Source organism: Pseudophryne corroboree, chromosome 9 (assembly GCF_028390025.1).
Source record: "Pseudophryne corroboree isolate aPseCor3 chromosome 9, aPseCor3.hap2, whole genome shotgun sequence".
NCBI classification, from domain to species: domain Eukaryota; kingdom Metazoa; phylum Chordata; class Amphibia; order Anura; family Myobatrachidae; genus Pseudophryne; species Pseudophryne corroboree.
This window is the reverse complement of record NC_086452.1, coordinates 248,758,875-248,778,346: the sequence shown is the minus strand read 5'-3', so window position 1 is coordinate 248,778,346 and position 19,472 is coordinate 248,758,875. Positions and strand designations below refer to the sequence as shown.

Here is a 19,472-nt window from a genome sequence, read left to right as displayed (position 1 = left end):
CAAGTTTAGGAGCCAACCATGCTGCTGCAGAATTGTCAGGGAGACCGTAGTGTTCTGCATCAATTGGTCCCTGGATCTTGCCTTTATCAGGAGATCGTCCAAGTACAGGATAATCGTGACTCCTTGCTTGCGTAGAACCATCATTTCGAACATTACTTTGGTGAAAACCCTCGGAGCCGTGGACAGACCAAACGGCAACGTCTGAAATTGGTAATGACAATCCCGAACTACAAATCTCATGTGGGGGATAAATGGGAACATGCAAGTAGGCATCCTTTATGTCTACTGACACCATAAAATCCCCCTACTCCAGACTGGAGATCACTGCCCGGAGAGATTACATCTTGAATTTTAATTTTTTTAGGTAGAAATTGAGGGATTTGAGGTTCAGGATTGGTCTGACTGAGCCGTCTGGCTTCGGGATCACGAACAGGCTCAAATAAAAGCCTTTTCCCTGATGTGACGGGGGAACCCTGACAATGACTTGATTGTGACACAATTTTTGTATTGCGGCGCATACCACCTCCCTGTCTGGAAGAGAAGCTGGTATGGCTGATTTGAAAAATCGGTGAGGGGGGACATCTTGAAACTCCAGTTTGTACCCTTGGGACAATATTTCGAAAACTCATGGGTCCAGGGCCGAACGAGCCCAGAACTGACTGAAGAGCCTGAGACATGCCCCCACCGGTGCGGACTCCCGCAGAGGAGCCCCAGCGTCATGTGGTGGACTTGGCAGAAGCCGGGGAGGACTTCTGCTCCTGGGAACCGGCCACGGTCGGTGATCGTTTACCTTTTTCCTTTCCTATAGTAGCAAGGAAGGAAGACCCTCTGCCCTTTCTGTATTTATTGGGCCGAAAGGACTGCATCTGATAGTGGTGTGCTTTCTTTTGTGGTGCAGGCACATAAGGTATAAACGATGACTTACCCGCGGTAGCCGTAGATACCAAATCAGCGAGGCCGTCATCAAACAACACACCACCTTTATACGGTAGAGACTCCATAGCTTTCTTAGAGTCAGCATCAGCATTCCATTGATGAATCCACAATGCTCTCCTAGCTGTGACTGCCATGGCATTGGCCCGTGATCCCAAGAGGCAATATCTCTCGCAGCTTCCTTTAGGGAGACTGCAGTGTCCCTGATATGACCTAGTGTCAAAAGAATGCTATCCCTATCCAGGGTATCCATTTCAGATGACAAGTTATCTGCCCATTTTTTGATAGCACTACTCACCCACGCAGACGCAATGGCTGGTCTCAGTAGCGTACCCGTAGTGACATAAATGGATTTCAATGTATTTTCCTGTCTACGATCCGCAGGGTCCTTTAGGGCTGCCGTGTCAGGGGACGAGAGAGCCACCTTTTGGATAGCTGTGACAGAGCTTTGTCCACAATGGGGGGTGACTCCCATTTTTCCCTATCCCCAGAGGGAAACGGATACGCCACTACAATCCTTTTGGGAATCTGAAACTTTTTGTCAGGACTTTCCCAAACCTTTTCACAAAGCGTGTTCAGTTCATGAGAGGGAGGAAATGTTACCTCAGGTTTCTTTCCTTTATACATACAGACCCTAGTATCAGGAACAGTAGGGTCCTCAGTGATATGTAATACATCTTTTATAGCCACCATCATGTACTGAATGCTCTTTGCCAGTTTTGAATCTAATCTGGCATCACTATAGTCGACACTTGAGTCAGTGTCCGTGTCGGTATCCGTGTCTGCCAGCTGGGCAAATAAACGTTTTTGTGACCCCGAGGGGGTCTGGACTTGAAACAACACATCCTCTACGGATTTCTTCCAAGCCTGGTTCTGAGACTCAGATTTATCCAATCTTTTATTTATCAGAGCCACATTTGCATTCAAAGCACTCAAAACATCCACCCAATCAGGTGTCGGCGGTGCCGACAGGGTCACTCCCACAGCCGTTTGTGTCCCTAACATAGTCTCCTCCTGGGAAGAGCACTCCGCCTCAGACATGCCGGCACACGTGCACCCACCACACGCAGATACACTGGGCCTATAGGGGACAGACCCACAGTAAAGCCTGTTAGAGAGACACAGAGGGAGATATTGCCAGCCCACACCCCAGCGCCCAAACCCGGTCTGAAAACACTACAGAAAATGTCCCAGACCTGCAGCGCTTTTATAAGTTACATATAATGCACCAAAATCACTGTGCCCCCCCCCCCCCGTTTTGCACCGTTACTTGTACAGCAGTGTGAGGAAGGACCAGCGTCTCTGCAGCCTTGTGTAGAGAAAATGGCGCCGGGCTGTGTGCTGTGAGGGCTAAGCCCTGCCCCCTTAATGGCGCGCTTCAGACCCGCTCTTTTTAAAAAAAAAATTATACTGGCGGGGGTCCGGACTTAGTCAGCTCTTGCCAGGTAGTTATTTGAGGCTAAAATGCTGCCCAGGGCGCCTCCCACCCGCGCCCTACACCCTGTAGCGCCTCTGAGTGTGGGAGCATTGCGCGCAGCGCGGCCGCTGTGCGATACCTCAAAGCCATCACTGAAGTCTTCTGATCTTCTTCTACTCACCTGTCTTCTGACTTCTGGCTCTGCAAGGGGGGTGACGGCGGGCTCTGGGAACGAGCATCTAGGCGTACCTAGTGATCAGACTCTCAGGAGCTAATGGTGTCCTGTAGCCAAAGAAGCAGAGCCTTTAAACTCACAGAAGTAGGTCTGACTTCTCTCCCCTAAGTCCCACGAAGCAGGGAGACTGTTGCCAGCAGTTCTCCCTGAACATAATAAAAACCTAACATAAAGTCTTTTCAGAGAAACTCAGTAGAGCTCCTCAGTGTGCATCCAGTCTGCCTGGGCACAGATTCTAAACTGGAGTTTGGAGGAGGGGCGTAGAGGGAGGAGCCAGTTCACACCCCTTTGAAAGTCTTAAAGTGCCCATGTCTTCTGTGGATCCCGTCTATACCCCATGGTTCTTGATGTGACCCCAGCATCCTCTAGAACGTATGAGAAAACCAATAAATCATTATGTGATCATCTATAAAATCATTACAATAATAGTCAATTTTACTATTAAAAAAATGCCCTATTATTAGAAAAGGTGTCTGTCCCTCCCACTATGTTATTTACAATTAATCCCAATATAAGCATCCAGTATAATGGTGTTACAGTGAATTTTTCTTAGGCTGCAGTAAAAATGAAGGGATATGGATGGTGTAATGGTTAGCATTACAGCCTCACAGCACTGAGGTCATGGGTTCAATTCCCACTATGGCTCTACCAGTGCGGAGTTTGTATATTCTCCCCCGTACCTGTGTGGGTTTCCTCCCACAATCCAAAAATATATACTGGTAGGTCAATTGGATCCCAACAAAAATTAACCCTAGTATGAATGTCTGCGCGTGTACATGTGGTAGGGAATATAGATTGTAAGCTCCACTGGGGCAGGGGCCGATGTGAATGGCCAAATATTCTCTGTAAAGTGCTGCAGAATATGTGTGTGCTACAGTGCGTAACTAGGTCTTTTAGCGCTGTGTGCAAGAAACAGCATTGCCCCCCCCCCCAACGCAAGACAGGAGCAATATAGGGATGTGGCTTCATGGGGAAGGGGCGTGGCCACAAAATAATGCCAGTTCATACTACGGTGCATAGTAGTCTCCTCTCCATTATTCAAATTATGCTGCACAATACCGTCACTACACCAGGTAGAGCCCCTTTGTACACATTACGGCAGACGGCGTGCCTTTTTACACATTACGGCAAACAGCGTCCCCCTTTTTACACATTACGACAGACCGTCCCCTTTTTACACATTACGGCAGACCGTCCCCTTTTTACACATTACGGCAGACAGCGTCCCCCTTTTCACACATTACGGTAGACAGCGTCTCCCGTTTAACACATTACGGCAGATAGCGTCCCCCTTATTACACATTACGGCAGACAGCGTCCCTCTTTTTACACATTACGGCAGACAGTCCCCCTTTTTACACATTGTGGCAGAAGAGAGAGAGAGAGAAAGAAAGAGAGAGAGATATACTTACCATCTCTCCCGCTGGCAGTCAGGATCCTCGTGCTGGCAGAGATCCCGGGCAGTCGCAATGTAATTGGTAGAGGCGCTGCTGCAGCTGTACCCTCTCCTTCCGCATTGGCTGCCCGTTGCTGAGAATGCTGGGATGAGGGAACCGCATCCCAGCATTCACAGCAGCGTCGGTCAGCCAATACAGAAGGAGAGTGGAGTGCTGCAGCGGCGCCGCTACCAATGACATAGCGCTGCTGCGGCTCAAGTCCCCCTCCCTCCTCCTCCTTCACTGCCTCCGTTGCGGCTGCTGCTCTCCCTCCAGCGCGGCGCACGGCACACAACAGACGGCATGTAATGAGTCAATTTGACTCATTACATGCTGCTGGCCGTGCGCTCTCAGAGTAACTGCGCTGTGTGCCAGGCACACCTGGCACATAGGTAGTTACGGCGATGGTGCGCTATATAAATAACTGGTAATAAATAAATATAGGGCAGATGTATTAACCTGGAGAAGGCATAAGGAAGTGATAAACCAGTGATAAATGCAAGGTGATAAACGCACCAGCCAATCAGCTCCTAACTGTTAATTTACATATTGGAGCTGATTGGCTGGTGCATTTATCACTGGTTTATCACTTCCTTATGCCTTCTCCAGGTTAATACATCTGCCCTAGAGTGAAGAATTATATTACTAGAGATGTCTATAACATCTAAAATTTCCTAAATAGTGTGCGGTCATTAAGTCGACACTGACTATGGGCCTAATTCAGACCCGATCGCTAGGCCACGTTTTCGTACTGCCTGCGATCCAGTCTAAATTGCGCATGCACCACAATGCGCATGTGTGTGGCACGGGTACAAAGCGGATCGCTGCTCAGCGTTGAGTTTGTGCGAAGAATCCATTTGCACGGGCATTCGCAAGGAGACTGACAGGAAGAAGCCGTTTGTATGTGTCAACTGACCATTTTCTGGGAGTGGTTGGAAAAACGCAGACATGTCCATGTGTTTGCAGGGAGGGTTCCTGACGTTAATTCCAGTCCCGGAAAAACTTAAGTGTTTGCAGCGGCTGAGTTACTACTCTGGGCTACTCAGAGATTGCACAACATCTGTTTGTAAGCTCTGCTACACATGTGTTCGCACACTTGCAAAGCGAAAATACACTCCCCTATGGGCGGCGACTATGCGAACACAGGACTGCAAAAAGACCCTAGCGAGCGAACAGGTCTGAATTAGACCATATGTCTGCAGTATGTTGTCCTCACAATGCCAGCGCACAGGTGTAATGCTCCTTACAGCAATTTATCCAAACAGGAGTTACAGATGTAAACGTGCCACTTACCGTCATGTTTATAGTCATAACATAAAAACACTAGTAACAAAAACTCTATAAAATCATTTGAAAAATATCTAAATGTATACATTTGTCACTGTGATGAAATATGATAATTGGACCAGCACTCAGGTTGCATATGCATACATGTCAACATATCAGCGCTAAAATAAATGCCTGTCTCTCCTCACAGCTGTTTTGGCCACGTGATAAGCACTGTGTGAATGGTACCCATAACCCTGTATGAATGGAATAATGCCCCTTAAAACCCCCCACAAAAAAACCGTCGCTATGCATGCTGGGATAGCATCCACATTCTGCACTCAGAATGTTAATTCAGTTTCTACATTTCACTGAAGCCATTTTGGAGGAGACTCGCTCACATCGATATGCTAGTATAAATTAGGATAGTGTCTCCCGTTGTGTACTGAAAGTAGCACATTTAAGGAAGACTATTTCTGGACCGCCCTATATACTGTTTTCTCTCTTGTGTTTAGAAGCTTTGAATAGGAAGGTGACTGTGGTGACAGTGCGCCGGTACCGTAGCCACAGACAGGCAGACTATGTACAAGTTACCAGCCCAGCAGATTTGTGTCGTCAGGTACGTAGAAAGCGGTATTAGACTTCAAACCCGTAACCCGGCAACGGAGAGGCGTCTCTGAATTCTGTACCATTATTCCCAGCTGGAGAATAGATTTCTTTGCACGTGATTCCGAGTGCAGTGAATTTCAGGGGCAAACGCAAGATTTGTGAAGGGGGGTTTCCAAAGGGGTGGAGCCAAGCATAGGGGGGCGGAGACTGAAGTATAATACATTCTGTAACCTGCCGCGGTGCCTTCCAATAGTAATGTAATATGCATACAAATAATGTAATATGCATGCAAACATTTGACACATAAAAACCGGTACAAATTAGGGAAGGGGGCGTGGTCACGCCCCCTTTCCTATACTTTCAATGTTAATTTGGAGAGTCAAAAGTCGGTACAAAGCCCTTTTTGGCAGGTACAGACCATAACAAAAGGTACTGTACCTGCCAAAAAGCTACAGTTGGAGGGTATGAATATGCTATATTTAAGCAGTATAGAAATGGTGGCGCTGACAGACTTTTCATCACTCGTGTGTGTGTGTGTGTGTATATATATATATATATATATACATACATACATACCAACATGACCCTCTCCAGGAGGGACAGAATGCTCTGCTCCTGGACTTTTCTCTTAATTTATGATTGCCATCACCTGTGCTGAAACACCTTTCTAATCCATTAACCTGTTCAACAAAGGTGCCAGCAATCATACATTGGGGTCGATTCTATTCGGCAACTAATGAATAGCGCCGGGAATTAGCTCCCGACGCTATTCAATTCAGCAACTAGTTACGTCGGCGATGGCCCGTTCTCGCCGACAAAACAGGTTGAATTGTCGGGAGCACGGGCATTCTCCGACTTAACTCCCCGGCGCGAGGCTGATTCCCGACAGAATCAGCTTCGCGCCGGCCGCGAGGCAGCACTTTTGTCGGGTTTCTCTTCTCATCCCCCGGGGATGAGAGAAGAATTCCCGACAATTGCAGGTAATTAGTTGCTGAATTGAATAGCGTCGGGAGCTAATTCCCGGCGCTATTCATTAGTTGCCGAATAGAATCGACCCCATTAAGTGAAAAGTTCAGAAGCAGAGCATTGTGTCCCTCCTGGAGAGGGTCATGTTGGGAGGTATGTACATACACACACACACACACAGCAGGACCGTAACTACCTGTGTGCATGGTGTGCCTGGCACACAGTGCAGTCGCCCTGAGGGCGCAACGGCTGGCATGTCAGCGGCTCGTAATGAGTCGAATTGACTCATTACAAGCTGCCTGTGCTGTCTGCGCCGCGGCCGTTGGAGAAGAGAAGAGGAGCTGCTCCGGGGACAGGGGAGGAGGAGGGAGGGGGACTGGAGCCGCAGCAGCGTCCTCCTTTGGTGTAAAAAAGGGGACACTGTCTGCCGTAATGTGTAAAAAGGGGGACGCTGTCTGCCGTAATGTGTGAAAAGGGGACGCTGTCCGCCGTAATGTGTAAAAAGGGGACGCTGTCTGCCGTAATGTTTAAAAAGGGGACGCTGTCAGCCGTAATGTGTAAAAAGGGGGACACTGTCTGCCGTAATGTGTAAAAAGGGGGACGCTGTCTGCCATAATGTGTAAAAAGGGGGACGCTGTCTGTCATAATGTGTAAAAAGGGCATGCTGTCTGCCGTAATGTGTAGAAGGGGCTCTACCTGGTGTATTGGCGCTACTGTGCGGTGTAATTTAAATAATGGAGGCTACTGTGCACCGTAGTACGAATTGGTATTATTTTGTGGCCACACCCCTTCCCCATGAAGCCACACCCCTATATATTTTTTGCGTGGCTACGGCGCGCACTGCCCCTATCTTGCATGGGGGGGGGGGGTCGCCAATGCCGTTTCTTGCACACAGCGCTAAAATGCCTAGTTACGGCACTGATATACACACATACAGTATGTGCGTCTGTAAATGTGCATACGTATGTACAATATGAGATAGAGAGTTATAGATATATATAGTAATGCGTAAGGCTTCAGTCATTCCTATAGTAGTTATAGATAGTTCTGTGTCAAAGTGGGGACTTCAAAAGAGGAAGAAATACAGCCCGCCCAAGCACTTTGCAGAAACCCCTGCTATTTATCAAGCCATTGTTCATGTATGTGCCCCTGGCGTCCTGCCATCTGGACCCCGCCAGCCCGCTCACCTCACACAGTGCAGCTTAATGCGGGTTGCAGGCGCCTCATAGTCTTTACCTGCAGCTGTCAGGATGGAGGCAGAGTGTACGTCACCTGGCCAGCCCTGCTCTCAAAGCCCAATGTAAACTTCCTTGGGGGAGCTGCGGGCTGATGCTGCTGCAGCTCCCCCTAGCTATAGATGCAGCCTGCTGCTAGCCCAGCCCCGGTGTCTATTAGGAGGCAACTGCCGCATAAACCCAGCTCCTCCGTCTTTTAAAAAAATATATAAAAAAAACAAATCGGAAAGCTGCAGCAATGGATCGGTGGCAGGGGGGGGTTTCTAGGTACTCAGAAACCCCCCCTGCGTGCGCTAGTGAATTGTGCTGCAAAAAATAGTCTGGTGTGGATGTGTCTTGCCTTTATCGCTTTACATTTTAGCTTAGATACTGTAGTACTGTGTATACAGATCATATGCAATAATGTTTAACCACTTACCTGTCCTGGCTAATATTTCTAAAAATGTCCCCAAAATCATCGGTCTTATTTAAAAAAAAATCTAATTTATGTAAAATAATAGCTAGTTAAACTCTGTTCAGTATAATTTTATTAACAAATATGCAGATTTGTTAAAAAAAATTATACTGAATAAGAGTTAAATAGCTCTTGTTTACATAATTTGACCTTTTAAAAAATAATAAACTTTGGGGAACATTTTTGGGGAAAAATTGATAGTTAAAAAAAAAAAACTTTATGGTGTTATATTTCTCTCTCTCCTTATAAATCGTAAAGGCCCAAATGTTTTAAGGCTTAAAAGGTGATGAAGTGGGGAAGGATAAAGAGTGATAAATGACCAGCCAATCAGCTCCTAACTGTCATTTCTCTACCGTCCTAGTGGATACTGGGGAATAGTAGATTACCATGGGGTATGATCGGGTCCACTGGAGCCTAGCACTTTAAGAAATTAATAATGTGTGCTGGCTCCTTCCCTCCATGCCTCTCCTAGCACACTCAGTTTAGAAAATGTGCCCAAGGAACATTCTGTTGATCTCCAGAGAGTTTTCTTCAGAAATGTATTTTAGTTTGTTATTTTCAGGCAGCACTGGTTGGCAACCAGTCTGCCTGCGTCATGGGACTTAGGGGGGGAACGAACCAACTTCCTTAGAGTTAATAGTTCGTATCCCCGCTGACAGGACACTGAGCTCCTGCGGTGATGTTTCTCACACTCCCAGAGTGTAAGCCCACGCCGGCAGCATGCCGCCACCCCTAGCAGATGCTGAAGAGATGCGGTGCCGTGAGTACAGGCATCGGGGTCCTGGTTAGCGGGTCCCCGGTGAACATGGCAGCATGAAGGGACAGCGGTCACCCGGCTACGGATTGCGGTGCTCCGCTGCATACCCCACACTGGCGATATATAGAAAAAGGGTTACACATACTTTTTCTACACAAAATGGAGTAAAAGCCAGTATAATAAATAACAGGGACCATGCGCCATTGAAGGGGCGGAGCTTCCCTGGGAGCGGGACCAGAAGATGAAAGGCGCCATTTCATGCTGCTGCTGAGTACAGACTGCATGCAGAGACTGGTCCTCCACAGAGCCACTAAATCACAGTTGTACTTGTACAAAAGGCCTTTTAGTGAGGGGGACCTTATAGACAGTGGTTACACTACTGTGTCACACACACACACACACACACACACACACACACACACACACACACACATCCACCAAGCGGGGCGCTGCTCTGTCCGTGGTGTTGTGTGCTGGTTCCAATCCTCTTTATGGGCCTAATTCTGAGTTTAAATAAAAAGAAAGGAATGAACCAGCGCTACGTTTCTCTAATACATTGGTCTCTTCTCAAATCTGGACAATCTCTGGCTCTCCCAAGGCTCTCTTTTCCATATTCCTTATGTGCTTGTCTAGTGTCTCCTTCAGCTGTCATCCCGTTCTTCCTATATACTGAGTGCCACACTTGCACTCTAGTAGGAATGTGGTTTACTAGCCGAGCACATAAGGAATATGAAAAAAGGCTTATGATAAACACAGTGTTTCCCTACACTTTAAAGAGAAACACTGTTGCACTGTCAAAGAACTAAACAGTTTTTGTGGCATCAAAATAGCAAAAAATAATTGGAGAAAGAAAAATATAGAAGAGGTCTTAGCAAAAGAAGAAATGAAAACTATATCTTATATGAGAACATTAGCACCAACAGGGCTTAATGTTGAATTTGAGCTAAAATGTTTTTTATGAGATTTTGTTTGCAAGATACTAATTGGTGTTTTTTTCTTCTTTTTCTTTCCCTTATGAGCAATGTCTCTATTATGTGTGCGACAATGAACATGCAGGACTGCAAAAGCTGTCTGCTGGTCTTAAAGGCTGATTTTATACATGTCTTGTTTATATTGTCCCCATTTCTCTGACGTCCTAGTGGATGCTGGGAACTCCGTAAGGACCATGGGGAATAGACGGGCTCCGCAGGAGACTGGGCACTCTAAAAGAAAGATTGGGTACTATCTGGTGTGCACTGGCTCCTCCCTCTATGCCCCTCCTCCAGACCTCAGTTAGAATCTGTGCCCGGCCAGAGCTGGGCTCTCCTGAGCTTGCTAGAAAGAAAGTATTTGTTAGGTTTTTTATTTTCAGTGAGATCTGCTGGCAACAGACTCACTGCTACGTGGGACTGAGGGGAGAGAAGCAAACCTACCTGCTTGCAGCTAGCTTGTGCTTCTTAGGCTACTGGACACCATTAGCTCCAGAGGGTTCGAACACAGGGCCTGACCTCGATCGTCCGTTCCCGGAAGCCGCGCCGCCGTCCCCCTTGCAGAGCCAGAAGACAGAAGAACAGATGAAATCGGCGGCAGAAGACTCCGGTCTTCATTAAGGTAGCGCACAGCACTGCAGCTGTGCGCCATTGCTCCCACAGCACACCACACACTCCGGTCACTGTAGGGTGCAGGGCGTTGGGGGGGGGGGGGGGGGGCGCCCTGGGCAGCAATTATAATACCTTTTGGCACAAATTACACACATAATACAGTCTAGCACTGTATATGTGTGAAAACCCCTGCCATTAAGTCACACAAAACGCGGGACAGAAGCCCGCCGCTGAGGGGGCGGGGCCTTCTTCCTCAGCACACCAGCGCCATTTTCCCTTCACAGCTCCGCTGGAAGCACGCTCCCCAGGCTCTCCCCTGCAGTATCCAGGTACAAGACGGGTTAAAAAGAGAGGGGGGGAGAATAAATTTAGGTGCAAATCGATACAAACAAGCAGCTATTGGGAAAATCACTTATTAGCAGTGTAAATCCCTGTGTTATATAGCGCTGTGGTGTGTGCTGGCATACTCTCTCTCTGTCTCCCCAAAGGACTTTGTGGGGTCCTGTCCTCAGTCTGAGCATTCCCTGTGTGTGTACGGTGTGTCGGTACGGCTGTGTCGACATGTTTGATGAGGAGGGTTACGTGGAGGCGGAGCAGGGGCAGATACATGTGGTGTCGCCCCCGTCGGGGCCGACACCTGATAGGATGGATATGTGGAAGGTCTTAACCGACAGTGTCAACTCCTTACATAAAAGGTTTGATGACGCAGCAGCCTTGGGACAGCCGGGGGTCTCAGCCAGCGCCTGCCCAGGCGACTCAGAAGCCGCCAGGGGCTCATAAACGCCCGCTAGCTCTGATGGTAGACACAGATGTCGACACGGAGTCTGACTCCAGTGTAGATGAGGATGAGACAAATGTACAGTCTACAAAAGCCATCCGATGCATGATTACTGCAATGAAAGATGTATTGCACATTTCTGATATTAACCCGGTTACCACCAAAAGGGGTATTATGTTTGGGGAGAAAAAGCAGCCAGTGACTTTTCCCCCATCTGATGAATTAAATGATTTGTGTGAAGAAGCGTGGAGTTCCCCTGATAAGAAACTAGTGATTTCTAAGAGGTTACTGATGGCGTACCCTTTCCCGCCAACGGATAGGTTACGTTGGGAAACATTCCCTAGGGTGGACAAGGCGCTAACACGCTTATCTAAAAGGGTGGCACTGCCGTCTCAGGATACGGCCGCCCTAAAGGATCCTGCGGATAGAAAGCAGGAAGCTATCCTGAAGTCTGTGTATACACACTCTGGTACTCTACTGAGACCTGCTATTGCTTCAGCCTGGATGTGTAGTGCTGCAGCAGCATGGACTGATACCCTGTCAGACAACATTGATTCCCTCGACAGGGATACTATTTTGCTAACCATCGAACATATAAAAGACGTCGTCTTATATATGCGGGATGCACAGAGGAACATTTGCCTGCTGGCATCTAGAATTAATGCAATGTCCATTTCTGCCAGGAGAGTATTATGGACTCGGCAGTGGACAGGTGATGCTGATTCTAAAAAACACATGGAGGTTTTGCCTTATAAGGGTGAGGAACTATTTGGGGACGGTCTCTCGGACCTCGTATCCACAGCAACTGCGGGGAAGTCGACTTTTTTGCCTCAGGTTCCTTCACAGCCTAAGAAAGCACCGTATTATCAAATGCAGTCCTTTCGGCCTCAGAAAGGCAAGCGGGTCAGAGGAGCATCCTTTCTGGCCAGAGGCAAGGGTAGAGGAAAGAAGCTGCACCAGGCAGCCAGTTCCCAGGAACAAAAATCCTCCCTTGCTTCCACTAAGTCCACCGCATGACGTTGGGGCTCCACAGGCGGAGCCAGGTGCGGTGGGGGCGCGTCTCCGAAACTTCAGCACCCAGTGGGTTCGCTCACAAGTGGATCTATGGGCTGTACAAATTGTATCTCAGGGATACAAGCTGGAGTTCGAGGCGACTCCCCCTCGCCGTTACCTCAAATCAGCCTTGCCAGCTGCTCCCAGGGAAAGGGAGGTAGTACTGGCGGCAATTCACAAGCTGTACCTCCAGCAGGTGATAATCAAGGTCCCCTTCCTTCAACAGGGCAGGGGTTACTATTCCACAATGTTTGTGGTACCGAAACCGGACGGTTCGGTGAGACCCATCCTGAATTTAAAATCCTTGAACACTTATATAAAGAAGTTCAAGTTCAAAATGGAATCGCTCAGGGCGGTTATTGCAAGCCTGGAAGAGGGGGATTTTATGGTGTCGCTGGACATCAAGGATGCTTACTTGCATGTCCCCATTTTCCCACCTCACCAGGAGTACCTCAGGTTTGTGGTACAGAACTGTCATTACCAATTCCAGACGTTGCCGTTTGGTCTCTCCACGGCTCCGAGAATATTTACCAAGGTAATGGCCGAAATGATGATACTCCTTCGAAGAAAGGGAGTTATAATTATCCCGTACTTGGACAATCTCCTCATAAAGGCGAGGTCCAAAGAGCAGTTGTTGGTCAGCGTAGCACTCTCTCAGGAAGTGTTGCAACAGCACGGCTGGATTCTGAATATCCCAAAGTCGCAGCTGATCCCTACGATGCGTCTGCTTTTCCTGGGAATGATTCTCGACACAGAACAGAAGAAGGTGTTTCTCCCGGAGGAGAAGGCCCAGGAATTGTCATCTCTGGTCAGGGACCTCCTGAAACCAAAACAGGTGTCGGTGCATCACTGCACGCGAGTCCTGGGAAAGATGGTGGCTTCTTACGAAGCAATTCCCTTCGGCAGGTTCCATGCAAGGATCTTTCAGTGGGATCTGTTGGACAAATGGTCCGGATCGCATCTTCAGATGCATCGGTTGATCACCCTGTCCCCAAGGGCCAGGGTGTCTCTGCTGTGGTGGCTGCAGAGTGCTCATCTTCTCGAGGGACGCAGGTTCGGCATACAGGACTGGATCCTGGTGACCATGGATGCAAGCCTCCGAGGATGGGGGGCAGTCACTCAGGGAAGAAACTTCCAAGGACAGTGGTCAAGTTTGGAGACTTTTCTACACATAAATATATTGGAACTAAGGGCTATCTACAACGCCGTGAGTCAAGCAGAGCCCCTGCTTCAAAACCAATCTGTACTGATTCAGTCAGACAACATCACGGCGGTCGCCCATGTAAACCGCCAGGGCGGCACAAGAAGCAGGATGGCAATGGCAGTAGCCACAAGGATTCTTCGATGGGCGGAGAATCACGTGCTAGCACTGTCAGCAGTGTTCATTCTGGGAGTGGACAACTGGGAAGCAGACTTCCTCAGCAGGCACGACCTCCACCCGGGAGAGTGGGGACTTCATCAAGAAGTCTTCACACAGATTGTAAACCGTTGGGAACTGCCACAGGTGGACATGATGGCGTCCCGCCTCAACAAAAAGCTAAAAAAATATTGCGCCAGGTCACGGGACCCTCAGGCGATAGCTGTGGACGCACTAGTGACACCGTGGGTGTACCAGTCGGTTTATGTGTTCCCTCCTCTTCCTCTCATACCCAAGGTACTGAGGATAGTAAGAAAAAGAGGAGTAAGAACTATACTCATCGTTCCGGATTGGCCAAGAAGAACTTGGTACCCAGAACTACAAGAAATGATCTCAGAGGACCCATGGCCTCTGCCTCTCAGACAGGACCTGTTACAGCAGGGGCCCTGTCTGTTCCAAGACTTACCGCGGCTGCGTTTGACGGCATGGCGGTTGAACGCCGGATCCTAGCGGAATAGGGCATTCCCGATGAAGTTATTCCTACGCTGATAAAGGCTAGGAAAGACGTGACAGCAAAACATTATCACTGTATATGGCGAAAATATGTTGCTTGGTGTGAAGCCAGGAAGGCCCCTACAGAGGAATTCCAGCTGGGTCGATTCCTGCACTTCCTACAGTCAGGAGTGACTATGGGCCTAAAATTAGGATCCATAAAGGTCCAGATTTCGGCCCTATCTATTTTCTTTCAAAAAGAACTGGCTTCACTGCCTGAAGTTCAGACGTTTGTTAAGGGAGTGCTGCATATTCAGCCCCCTTTTGTGCCTCCAGTGGCACCTTGGGATCTTAACGTTGTGTTGGATTTCCTGAAATCACACTGGTTTGAGCCACTTAAGACCGTGGAGCTAAAGTTTCTCACGTGGAAGGTGGTCATGCTGTTGGCCTTGGCTCCAGCTAGGCGTGTGTCAGAATTAGCGGCTTTGTCATGTAAAAGCCCGTATCTGATCTTCCATATGGACAGGGCAGAATGGAGGACTCGTCCCCAATTTCTCCCAAAGATGGTATCAGCGTTTCATTTGAACCAACCTATTGTGCCTGCGGCTACTCGGGACTTGGAGGCTTCCAAGTTGCTGGACGTAGTCAGGGCTTTGAAAATCTATGTAGCCAGGACGGCTGGAGTCAGGAAAACTGACTCGCTGTTTATCCTCCATGCACCCAACAAACTGGGTGCTCCGGCTTCAAAGCAAACTATTGCGCGCTGGATCTGTAACACGATTCAGCAAGCTCATTCTGCGGCAGGGTTACCGCATCCTAAATCGGTAAAAGCCCATTCCACAAGGAAGGTGGGCTCTTCTTGGGCGGCTGCCCGAGGGGTCTCGGCTTTACAGCTTTGCCGAGCTGCTACTTGGTCGGGTTCAAACACATTTACTAAGTTCTACAAGTTTGATACCCTGGCTGAGGAGGACCTTGCCTTTGCTTATTCGGTGCTGCAGAGTCATCCGCACTCTCCCGCCCGTTTGGGAGCTTTGGTATAATCCCCATGGTCCTTACGGAGTTCCCAGCATCCACCAGGACGTCAGAGAAAATAAGAATTTACTCACCGGTAATTCTATCTCTCGTAGTCCGTAGTGGATGCTGGGCGCCCGTCCCAAGTGCGGACTTTCTGCAATACGTGTATATAGTTATTGCTTAATAAAGGGTTATGTTATGTTGGCATCCGTGGTTGATGCTTTGTTATTGTTCATACTGTTAACTGCGTATGTTATCACAAGTTATACGGTGTGATTGGTGTGACTGGTATGAGTCTTACCCTGGATTCCAAAATCCTTTCCTTGTTGTGTCAGCTCTTCCGGGCACAGTTTCCTTAACTGAGGTCTGGAGTAGGGGCATAGAGGGAGGAGCCAGTGCACACCAGATAGTACCTAATCTTTCTTTTAGAGTGCCCAGTCTCCTGCGGAGCCCGTCTATTCCCCATGGTCCTTACGGAGTTCCCAGCATCCACTACGGACTACGAGAAATAGAATTACCGGTGAGTAAATTCTTATTTTTTTCTAATTGTATTATTATTTATTATCCTTTATTTATATGACGCCACAAGGGTTCCGCAGCGCCCAATTACAGAGTACATAAACAAATAATCAAACAGGAAAACAGCAACTTACAGTTCACAACAATATAGGACAAGTACAGGGTAAATAAACATAGCTACATCAGCAGATGACACTGGAATAAGTATCAGGTGGCAGAAGACTGCTGGATTTGGTGCAGTTGAAAATTATTAAAGTAAGAAAAGGGTAAGCACATGAGGGAAGAGGGCCCTGCTCGTGAGAGTATAAATGTATTGTCTTTTTTACAAGTTCCCTGTTTTCAGTAACTGTATACATTTATTGCCATACCTGTATTAGTGTTCCTTCTAGACTGTTTCAGCAGGGTGCTGCACCCTGCCCATTTTTGAAATGTGAAAAAGCACCCTGCCCTTTTTCAGTGCACCCTGCAGGACTATAAATCGCCCCCTTGTATACAGAATGAAACAGTCAGAGTGCATGTGACAATGTTGTCGTCTACTCCTTGCCCACCTCTGAAATTGGAACACAATTTCTATCCTTAGCCAACCCGATGGCAGAGGAGGCACTGTAAATAACACAGCACTCTGATAAAGAGGGAAAGAACAGGGTAAGCAGTGAGCATGTACTGCTTACAGTATTTCCCTAGTAGAACAGACTTATTTCTCTTACGTCCTAGAGGATGCTGGGGACTCCGTAAGGACCATGGGGTATAGACGGGCTCCGCAGGAGACATGGGCACTATAAAGAACTTTAGAATGGGTGTGCACTGGCTCCTCCCTCTATGCCCCTCCTCCAGACCTCAGTTAGATCCTGTGCCCAGAGGAGATTGGGTGCACTACAGGGGAGCTCTCCTGGGTTTCTCTGATTAAAAGAATTTTGTTAGGTTTTTTTATTTTCAGGGAGCCCTGCTGGCAACAGGCTCCCTGCATCGTGGGACTGAGGAGAGAGAAGCAGACCTACTTAAGTGATAGGCTCTGCTTCTTAGGCTACTGGACACCATTAACTCCAGAGGGATCGGAACGCAGGTCTCACCCTCGTCGTTCGTCCCAGAGCCGCGCCGCCGTCCTCCTTGCAGAGCCGGAAGATAGAAGCCGGGTGAGTATTGAAAGAAAGAAGACATCACAGGCGGCAGAAGACTTCTGATCTTCACTGAGGTAACGCGCAGCGGTAACGCTGCGCACCATTGCTCCCACACACAACACACGCTGAGGCACGGATGGGTGCAGGGCGCAGGGGGGGGGGGGGGAGGCGCACCGGGCAGCAATATAAAGGCTGGCATTTTAGTATATATGGGCTGCGGAGGCAATATATATATACAAATCCCCCGCCAGTATTGTATTTTTGAGCGGGACCGAAGCCCGCCGCTGAGGGGGCGGAGCTTGATTCCACAGCACTGACCAGCGCCATTTTCTCCATAGCACACTGCAGAGAAGCTGGCTCCCCGAACTCTCCCCTGCTGAACACTGTGAAAGAGGGCTTAAAAAGAGGGGGGGGGGGGGCACTTAATTTGGCAGTGAAGGTATATTGAATAATATTAAAGCGCTGTGTGTCTGGGAAATTGTTTTCCAGGGTGATTGGCGCTGGGTGTGTGCTGGCATACTCCCTCTCTGTCTCTCCAAAGGGCCTTATTGGGGGACTGTCTCCAGATTGGATATTTCCCTGAGTGTGTGGTGGTGTCGGTACGCGTGTGTCGGCATGTCTGAAGCGGAAGGCTCTTCTAGGGAGGAGGTGGAGCAAATGAGTGTGGTGTCTCCGTCGGCAACGCCGACACCTGATTGGTTGGATATGTGGAATGTTTTAAATGCAAATGTGAATTTATTACATAAAAGGTTGGACAAAGCGGAGTCCAGGGAAAATACAGGGAGTCCATCCTTGCCTTTTACTATATCACAGGGCCCTTCTGGGTCTCAGACACTGATACCGACACGGATTCTGACTCCAGTGTCGACTACGATGATACGAGGTTGCAGCCAAAGTTGGCTAAAAGTATTCATTATATGATTATTGCAATAAAAGATGTGTTGCATATCACGGATGACCCCTCTGTACCTGACACGAGGGTCCACATGTTTAAAGAAAAGAAACCGGAGGTTACTTTCCCCTCTTCCCATGAGTTAAATGAGTTGTTTGAAAGGGCTTGGGAAACTCCAGACAAGAAACTGCAGATTCCCAAAAGGATTCTTATGGCGTATCCTTTCCCGGCTAAGGACAGGATACGGTGGGAATCCTCCCCCAAGGTGGACAAGGCGTTAACGCGCTTATCCAAAAAGGTGGCGCTGCCATCGCAAGATACCGCAGCCCTCAAGGATCCTGCTGATCGCAGGCAGGAGACTACCTTGAAGTCAGTTTATACACATACTGGTACCTTGCTCAGACCGGCGATAGCGTCGGCTTGGGTTTGTAGTGCTGTAGCAGCGTGGACAGATACCTTGTCTGCTGACATTGATACCTTGGATAAAGATACCATTTTACTGACCTAATGTCATATAAAGGATGCTGTCCTATATATGAGAGATGCTCAGAGAGACGTTGGCCTACTGGGTTCCAGAGCCAACGCCATGGCGATTTCTGCTAGGCGAGCCCTGTGGACCCGCCAATGGACGGGTGATGCCGACTCTAAGAGGCATATGGAGGTTTTGCCTTACAAGGGTGAGGACTTATTTGGGGAAGGTCTCACAGACCTGGTTTCCACAGCTACCACAGGTAAATCCGCTTTTTTACCTTATGTTTCCTCACAGCCAAAGAAAACGCCACATTATCAGATGAAGTCCTTTCAGTCGCATAAATCCAAATGAGAACGGGGATCTTCCTTTCTCGCCAGAGGTAAGGGCAGAGGGAAAAAGCTGCCAGCTACAGCTAGTTCCCAGGAGCAGAAGTCCTCCCCGGCTTCTAAATCCACCGCATGACGCTGGGGCTCCGCTGAGGGAGTCCGTCCCAGTGGGGGCATGTCTTCGACTTTTCAGCCACGTCTGGGTTCAATCACAGGTGGATCCCTGGGCAATAGAAATTGTTTCCCAGGGTTACTAGCTGGAATTCGAAGATGTGCCTCCTCGACGGTTTTTCAAATCGGCACTACCAGTTCTTCCCCAGAGAGGGAGGTAGTTTTAAGTGCAATTCAAAAACTGTGTCTTCAACAAGTGGTGGTCAAAGTTCCCCTGCTTCAACAGGGGACGGGGTACTACTCAACCCTGTTTGTGGTCCCGAAACCGGATGGTTCGGTCAGACCCATTCTGAATTTAAAATCCTTAAACCTATACTTGAACAGGTTCAAATTCAAGATGGAATCGCTCAGAGCGGTCATCGCCAGCCTGGAAGGAGGGGATTATATGGTGT

The 19,472-nt window shown here is 48.5% G+C and overlaps 1 protein-coding gene across 2 annotated transcripts in view; it reads left to right on the top strand.

The window, feature by feature from the left end:
- Positions 1-5,764: 5,764 nt before the first annotated feature.
- GLRX2 (glutaredoxin 2) overlaps positions 5,765-19,472 on the top strand; it is a 199,918-nt gene continuing 186,210 nt past the window's right edge. Inside the window, exon 1 of one of the 2 annotated variants that reach the window (XM_063940194.1) lies at positions 5,765-5,906. In XM_063940194.1, coding sequence (XP_063796264.1) covers positions 5,869-5,906 — 38 coding nt within the window. In that variant the 5' untranslated portion in view covers positions 5,765-5,868. The remainder of the gene's footprint in view (positions 5,907-19,472) is intronic. The other variant, XM_063940195.1, reaches the window with a different exon arrangement.